Source organism: Sinocyclocheilus grahami, unplaced genomic scaffold (genome assembly GCF_001515645.1).
Source record: "Sinocyclocheilus grahami isolate Dianchi unplaced genomic scaffold, SAMN03320097.WGS_v1.1 scaffold1531.1, whole genome shotgun sequence".
NCBI classification, from domain to species: Eukaryota; Metazoa; Chordata; class Actinopteri; order Cypriniformes; family Cyprinidae; genus Sinocyclocheilus; species Sinocyclocheilus grahami.
Genome location: NW_015506710.1, coordinates 259282 through 268416, shown reverse-complemented (window position 1 = coordinate 268416; position 9135 = coordinate 259282). Strand labels below are relative to the sequence as shown.

Here is a 9135-nt window from a genome sequence, read left to right as displayed (position 1 = left end):
TATAGATTAAATAGCATAAAAAACAACTTTAAAACAAACAAACTCAAATAGACACGAGCACACCAGTGTCTGGGTCAGCACTTGCACATGCACCCCGACCAACCAATTGGTAGATAGGAGTCCCTCAGTTGTCCTCATAGTGAAAAAATGAATCTCAAAATCATACAGTCATTGTTGGAAAGGGTTCAAATACAGAAAAATGCTGGAAAACCAAAGAATTAGTGGGACCTGAAGGATTTTTCTGAAGAACAGCAGACACACACACACATTGCGACCACAGAGCAGTCAGTGAGCGCACAGTGAGTGTTGTGTAACCTCACATTGCGACCACAGTATGAGCACACAGTGAGTGCGCTGTGACCTCACATTGACCACAGTATGAGCGCACAGTGAGCGCGCAGTGACCTCACATTGCAAACATAGTATGAGCACACAGTGAGTGCGCTGTGTGGTTACACTTTTAGCTCACTGTGACGCACACATTGTGACCACACCATGAGAATCATTGTGAGATCAAATTGTTGACTGGGAAGAATACAATTGACAGCGCATTTTAAACTCCAAATCCAAACCAAGCTAAATTTAAAAAGCATATTTCAGAAAGTCTATAGATTAAATAGCATAAAAAACAACTTTAAAACAAACAAACTCAAATAGACACGAGCACACCAGTGTCTGGGTCAGCACTTGCACATGCACCCCGACCAACCAATTGGTAGATAGGAGTCCCTCAGTTGTCCTCATAGGAATCTCAAAATCATACAGTCATTGTTGGAAAGGGTTCAAATACAGAAAAATGCTGGAAAACCAAAGAATTAGTGGGACCTGAAGGATTTTTCTGAAGAACAGCAGACAGGACAAACAAGGGACACATGAACAACTATCACTAAACCAAAAACACAGATAATTCAGGTAACAACACAGTATTAAGAATCAAGTGTATGTAAACTTCTGAACGGGGTCATTTTTATAAATTCAACTATTATTTTCTCTTATGGACTATATGTAGACATATTTTGTGTGAAATATCTTATTCAGGTCAGTACTAAATAAACAATAACATGCATTTTGTATGATCCCTCTTATTTTGGTAAAATAATTTTGCAGATCATGCAAGGTGTATGTAAACTTTTGACTTCAACTGTATATATGAAGAGTTCCAATGCAAAAGCCTCTAAAAGCCATCTTGGTCAAAAATGAGAAAACGATACTGAGTGAATGCTCTCCAGACATAGTATATGTTCATCCAGTACGGTCACTTCAAATGCACTAAATCCCAGTCTCAACCCATTCAGAAGTACCAGTACTTACATAGAAACCTATACATAGTAGCCAGAAAGAAATGTGTCAGTTTAAAGAAAAACGTCAGACGTACTTAGAGGCTTTTGCATCTGAACTCTTCATATGTCTTTTAGTTATTTTTACAATTATGCCTGTTAAAATGTATTGTACAAGCTTATGTTAATTGCACTGTTCATTGTATTGCTGTATCGTACCACTAGTCATAAATCATGTAACAGAGAATGTTTTTACTTAGGCCTACATATACCATATTTTCTGCCAGAAAATATGGTGTATGTAGGCCTAAGTAAAACATTCACTGTTTCTGGAATGTAAATTGTTTAACAGATTATCGGTGTTTTTAATTCAACAGTTTCTAATTCGACAGTACTTTTCTGTTATTTAAGACATTTTTATTATTCTTTTTTTTCTTTACAGTGCAGGAAAAGGACCTTGATAAAACTCACCTGACTGTAACTTTCTAGTAATCCTGAAGACCTTGATTAGCTTATGTGTGTGGTTATGGTTAGAGCTAATCTCTGCAGGAAAGTGGATCTCGAGGGTCAGAGTTGAGAACCCGCAATAGGGCAGAGTCCATCACATTGTGGGAGGGGCTTACAAACATCACAACATCACAAAAGACAGCACTCTTTTCGAGATACTGTTTATGATTTATAGGGAATATAAAAAAGGAGTAGGTGAATTTTTATCATTATGGGGTGGTTGTGTATACAAATACCAATTCACAAGTTCACCCTTACATATAATCTGATTGAGCAAATAGTAAGCATATTTTGGCATGCTGTCCTGTGGGAGGGCTCCGAGCCCGGAATATAGCCTGAACCCAGAGAACTCCCCCTATCTCTAGTATGGGATGAGAATAGATTAAGAGTGAGGAGTTGGGGTGGAGGAAGGATGCTGGAAAACTGTCGTAGAATTGAGGTAAGTAAAACATCATGTAAAAGTGAATTTTACATAATAGTTCCCCTTTTATTAGTTGAGAACCCGCAATAGGGCAGAGTCCATCACATTGTGGGAGGGGCTTACAAACATCACAACATCACAAAAGACAGCACTCTTTTCGAGATACTGTTTATGATTTATAGGGAATATAAAAAAGGAGTAGGTGAATTTTTATCATTATGGGGTGGTTGTGTATACAAATACCAATTCACAAGTTCACCCTTACATATAATCTGATTGAGCAAATAGTAAGCATATTTTGGCGTGCTGTCCTGTGGGAGGGCTCCGAGCCCGGAATATAGCCCGAACCCAGAGAACTCCCCCTATCTCTAGTATGGGATGAGAATAGATTAAGAGTGAGGAGTTGGGGTGGAGGAAGGATGCTGGAAAACTGTCGTAGAATTGAGGTGAATTTTACATAATAGTTCCCCTTTTATTCAAATAAGGATAAAAGACAAAATCCTAAAACTTCCCATCAAACTGAATCTACTGAGTATTCTGAATATAACTTTGAATATAAATCATTACAGTAGGCTTACCATAGTGATACAGCATTGCCTTAAACATAGATTGTTATGTTCTGCCTCAATAATTAATTTCTTATGAAAAATAAAATGAGAAACCGTATGTAGTGTACAGTTCAAGTTTTACTTATAGGAATGATGCTACATATATTTTTAGCATTTCAACCACAGCAAAATTATCTTTTTATGTGATTCTTTCAATTTGCAGAAATGATCCCCCAGGGATAATAAAAACAAGCAGACAAGTAAACAAACAAACTAAAAACATTCGCTTATGTCTCTTCACTTTTTGATCTCCAGGATTTGAAATTCACAACTGTATTTTCTGCATAAGACACCATAGCCAGTGATGCAAATATCTGAAAAGGAAAAGAACAGGAATTTGTCGTTCAAATTATTATAGGCTACTGCTACAAGTTCTTTTTGTAATTGCAAGACACACACATTCAAAATGCAGTACAGTAATGTCTGTTTACTTAATGTCAACTCATTATTTCAGTCCAGGAAAATAATCAGCTGTGGAAGGAAATACATTGCATCCAGGTGCTAGGCTATAAGAAAACAAGAGTATTGCTAAACTAATCAGGGAAGTTGCTTTTCATACCGTTGATGCCACCCAGCTGATGAAGTAGTAGCGCTCTCTAATGGCCACATTCAAAGATATGGCACAAATCACAGCTGCTGTCAGGTACAATACAGAGGCGCTGCCATTAAAGCATATTCCCTGTGAATTAACAAGCATTTAGTTTAATGAAAGTTTGGTGAGAAAGATTTTTTGGACATTCGTTTGTGTAGTTTAATTTAGATAAGTTTAACTAATATTTATTCAAATCTACTCACCAAAATTGTCCATGGGATCTGGGGAATCCTGGTGTGGGCCATAGTCAGGTATATGAGGAAGAGAATGACAGTAAGCACCCAATAAAACACTGACACAAACATTACCCATCCCAGTGCAGGAATATGGAGGTACTCAGTCCCACCAATCAGAGTCCACACCAGAAGCCCAAACACCTGAGGTTGAAGATGGAGCACAGACACTCAACGGACTGAAACGGCACTCTTTAAACACATTGAAACTGATCTAAAGTCAGCCATAAGAAAGCAGATAATGGGCATCACATGAGATTCCATTTCTGTAGCTCAAATAGTACAGTAGGCCTATGACACTAGCAAAGCCATTGTTGTTTGAATCCTACAGGAAATACATGAACTGATAAAACATGAATGCACTGTAAGTCACTCTGGATAAATGCATCTGCCAAATGCTTGAATGCAATCACCAACTCATATTTTAGGACCTGAAAAAAAACTTTAGAACTGAGCTGTAAAAACACATTTTGTCAAACAAAATAAAAACAATGACAATTATGTTCTCTAAGCAGCAGAACTGGGCCTAGCCACCACTCTTTAACACCATATTATTCTCCAGAGACTTCCCACCCTCCCTTCCTGTTATAAACAGCAAAGAATTTCTCAATGTATTTCTTGATATTACAGGAAAACTTATTTTGGGTTTGGAAGACAGAGCTGGCTATAGATTAGACCAGGAAAGGGAATGCTTAGATTTGACTCAGAGCATGTGGTGGAAGGAAGAAGAACAATACAAGCTGAAAGGAAGAGTTTGTTTCCCAACAGTTTTGGTTGGTCCTCTTCCTCTCTTTCCTTAGTGAGTAATTATCTTCATGAACAACAACAATGCTTAAATTTAGTTGTTCCTATTCACCATATACTGTATGGTTGCAAGCTATTCCTTGTGAAAAAGAAGTGTGCTTGTATTGAATGTACCCTTGCAGTGTACATCCAATTTAAAAAGTATATTTAAAAAACTGTTTAGTATCAATGAAATATAAGGTCACTTAAGTGTACTTAAAGAGAGTAAACTTTCATGATTATGTTTCTGAACTCACTTCAAAAAAGTGCATTTTGTAAATAATGTTAAATGAAAAGGTTTACAGTATATTTTTAATCATGTTTTAATATTTTTTTTCTCATGCTTTAAGTACACTTATTCTGTGTGCTGTGTTGACTAACACACTAAAGCATGTGTTATCTAATATTACTATTACAATATTAAGTCAATATTTTACTTCCTATATAGCTTCCTTATTGCAAATGTGTAATTACAAATATATTCAAACACATAAAGTTTAAATATAGATTAATTTATGATAGCCTAACTGAAGTATATTTAGCCACCATAAATGCTTGTTTATACAGTCAGCAGTAGGCCTGCATTTTAACCATATTTCAAAGGCCAAAAAAATTTAATAATAATAATAAAATTACATTAGGCACTCTTAACTTTTAACTGCATTTAAACTACCCCACAAATTTTATATAAACTATTTTACATTTTCATTCAATTGTAAATAGCATGCAATTACGCCGCCTAACATTATTTAATTCACACTTAAATACGTTCTTTTAAATTAGACCTATATTGTTTGCGTAATAAGTAGGCTACTCTTTTTAAATGAGTTAAAGTGTACTACTTTTTTTGCAGCTGATAAACAGTGCAGATGAAATAAAATAAAATAAATAATAATAAAAAAGGAACTGAAATAAAAGATTTCAAAAAACAGTTTCACTTTTGCTATATCAAGAGATACATCATTGCATCCTCCTCTGGGAAATGGAAAGTGGAAAACTGTGCAAAAAGTGTTCTTTTTTAAGTAGAGATACCTCCAGCAATCTAGACTAGTTTTCTTTCAATCTAATTCATAACCAATGCTTTATCTAAACTCTCTATAGTTGAGCTCTTACTGGTTCTGTCAGTAATGGTGCTGGTGCTGGTGCTGGTGCTGTCGGTGCGGGACTCGGAGTCGATCTCCATTCTAACGGAATTACAAAAACTCCCGGAATAAACCAAGAAGTGATCCCTGCTCCTAAATTAAAGGAAACCCAAGCGTCTCTTGGATAAGACTCGCAATGATCCAGTAAAACCAACGCACTTGTAAAATAAGACAAGAACAGACGTGGTCGATGATGGAAAGTAATTGTTGTGCTTTCACGTGTATCCTGCATGCAGTCGTTCAGAAGCTGCAATGCAGTTGTTTATAGTATGCAAACTGATACACTTGAATTGTTAGTTTTTATCTGTTTCTTTTTTTTTTTATTGCCTATTCACTCCAACCAAGTGCTCTTTTGCTCGTTCTAAAGTAAAGGCTACTTCGTATTTTTACGCAAACAAATTTCTATAATAGGCCTATTGCTTTAGCAAATTGTCCAAATAATTTCAAAATAAATCGCGAACCAAATCAAAACGATTTTGCTAACCAGTTTGCTCAATTTATTTAACTGACTTTAAAATAATTAGCCTATTTATTCTGGAAAGTAATTGTTGTGCTTTCACGTGTATCCTGCATGCAGTCGTTCAGAAGCTGCGATGCAGTTGTTTATAGTATGCAAACTGATACACTTGAATTGTTAGTTTTTATCTGTTTCTTTTTTTTTATTGCCTATTCACTCCAACCAAGTCCTCTTTTGCTCGTTCTAAAGTAAAGGCTACTTCGTATTTTTACGCAAACAAATTTCTATAATAGGCCTATTGCTTTAGCAAATTGTCCAAATAATTTCAAAATAAATCGCGAACCAAATCAAAACGATTTTGCTAACCAGTTTGCTCAATTTATTTAACTGACTTTAAAATAATTAGCCTATTTATTTGCGAACAGGGCGTGCTGTACCATAGGCCTATATTATTTCATACAAATTACACTAGGCCTATGGGCTAGCTAGTCTATAATCACAACAAAATGAATCGGCAAATACAATAAAAATCCTTATAAATAAACGTAATTATAAACAACAAACGTCATTAAAACAACTAACAGCAACTAACATGTTAGTTATGATTATGTTTTTCAGTTTTTTTGTTTTTTAATCATTTTTAGGGCTTGTATGCCACGGTTGGAACCACGTTATGATGTAAATAAATAAATTAATAGTAATTATATATATATATATATATATATATATATATATATATATATATATATATATATATATATATATATATATATATATATATATTCGGCTATATATAATGGATTTTTTTATTATTATTATTAGTAGTAGTAGTAGTAGTATTAGTAGTAGGTTTTGCTATTGGAAAGTTACTGAACAGAGTTAGAATGATAAAATTAATATGTACAAGCCAGTCAAACCATCATTGTTATAACCTTTTTAATATCAAAGAGATAGCACTGGCATAGAATTAGGCAAATGTTGCTATGCTGAAGAGACCCCTACGACTCCTGACGAGAACACTTAGGCCTGTTGGTGCATTGTTTAACCTGACCTCATTTGATCATCAGTGAATGATCGTCTGCGCGCATAAGGCAATTGAGGCAACAGAACATTTTTATTAACAAAACGACACAAATTCCTGTAATAATTCCAGTATGTCGCAAGAGGGCAGCAAATCCATAGAAGTTGTCAAACTATGGTACTGAAAGGTTCATCTATAACTGAACTGGAGTCTCTAGGCTAGCATTTTACTGCCCAGTATTTTGCAGAATATACTAACAAAATGTTCTCCAAAAATGTGTCATGACTGTTAATGGTTTTATTTGTGATATCTTAATTTCACTCTGTATTGTCGATTTTAGGCTACTATTATTATTAAATATTATCTAGATAGCAACATTTAGAAAGTCATTACATAACTATATTATTACTGACATCACTAAATTCATTAAATTAAATGCATGAGGGGAACGACCAATCAAACATCTATTTTCTGTTATAATGTATATAACACAGTCACCATAAACCTATTATTTGATGGCTGTTCACCCCATCCTTTCTGCCAGCTCTCTACATCAAAGGTTTGCTTTCACTTTGTTGATCAGATTTTTTATTTATGACTAAACAAACCTGAAAATGCCATGAAAGCATCTTGCCCAGCTGTGTTGCTCTACCCCACTAATACAGTCTGTTACAGGCAATATCAGTGAACGGGCTCCAGTTATTGAATTAAAATATTTTATTTGAGACTCTGTACACAGCCATTAATAATACTCCATACAGGAAAGAGCGTATTACAATCCTGGAAAAGAAAATAAGAGAATAAGATTAAATTAAATCGATTTAAAAAAAAAATTTAATAATCAATACTTGATTAGAAATAAAACAGTTGATCAATCCATATAGATATTTAGCATGTTTTTTCATCATTTAAAATCCTAATAGACTCTACATGCTCTATTTGTTTAAAATCAGTAGGCTTTAAATCCAGTATTATTTATCATCTATAATGTTTTAATTAAAAGAAGTTTGATTCATAAAATAAACATGGCAAAAATTCTTGGTGAAAAAATCACGGCAACAATAAGATGTCCATTGCTCAGTACCCTGCGTGTGGCATGTTCGTCTCAGTAACCTCTATTTACTAATTGTTGTTCACAGCGGTCACCATGTAGTCAGTTGTAAAGGTTATGCCTTCGATAAATGCACGGTTCCACAGAATGTAATTAAGTCATCTTAGGAGGAGACGTGCTGTGAGGCTGGTATAATGCTTTGCAGGCAGCCATGTTTAAGATGCATGAATTTATTTCATAGATTAACAGAAATGAAATTAAAGGTCTAGTTATTGTAACTGTAAAAAATTAATAGGTCATACAGAATATATTATAAACATTACCTACTCACTATAATACATTATAAAAAAAATATTTTCATTATATTACATTTACAAAAATTTCCATCATATTGTGACAGCATTAAATTTGAAGTTTTTAATTATCTTAATTTGAGAGGAGTCTAGGCACAGTGCATGTTTATCTCATGTACTATATTCTGAGACAGACTACATGAGAGTAGCAAGGTCGAAAGTTCAGTGTCATATACTGTCATATACCATTGCTTTGTACTTTAATTGTAGCTAATGGCAAAGTCAGGATGTGCGCAAGCACTGCTGTAAATATCATTAATTGGTCTTTCTTATGTTATTCAGGTTAAATATTTCCCTCTCTAATTTCAAGAAATGTTTAGTATTGAAATTTGGATATGCATTTTTGTTTTGTTAAAAAAATAAATAAAGCTAATAATGAAGCATGCAAAAATATTAATGGGATGTTTTTCTTCTTCTTCTTTTTAATCTATAAATTTGTATTTACTAATATCCAGCCATATTTGTACTTGTTGAAAGTTGATAATTTTTTTTTTTTTTTTTTTTTGGAGAAAACAGAAGAACTATACTCAGATAAAAATAGATGAATGACTAAAAAAAAAGAATACTAGATCCGGTTATGATGATATACTAGACTATATCCAATATACATCCAAACAAGCTCAAAACAATCAGATAGTCTATGTGGTGGTGATCTATCACGGGAGCTCACTACAACGTTCATTCACTTTG

The 9135-nt window shown here is 34.1% G+C and overlaps 1 protein-coding gene across 1 annotated transcript; it reads right to left on the bottom strand.

Annotated features, from left to right (window-relative positions):
* Nucleotides 1-3040: 3040 nt before the first annotated feature.
* Nucleotides 3041-3902, bottom strand: LOC107570991 (CKLF-like MARVEL transmembrane domain-containing protein 8). Its single transcript, XM_016257275.1, has 4 exons — nt 3891-3902; nt 3609-3782; nt 3373-3492; nt 3041-3127 (listed from the first exon to the last, which is right to left on the bottom strand). The coding sequence occupies exons 1-4, from the start codon at nt 3900-3902 to the stop codon at nt 3041-3043; spliced, it is 393 nt and encodes a 130-aa protein (XP_016112761.1).
* Between the last annotated feature and the right edge of the window lie 5233 nt (nt 3903-9135).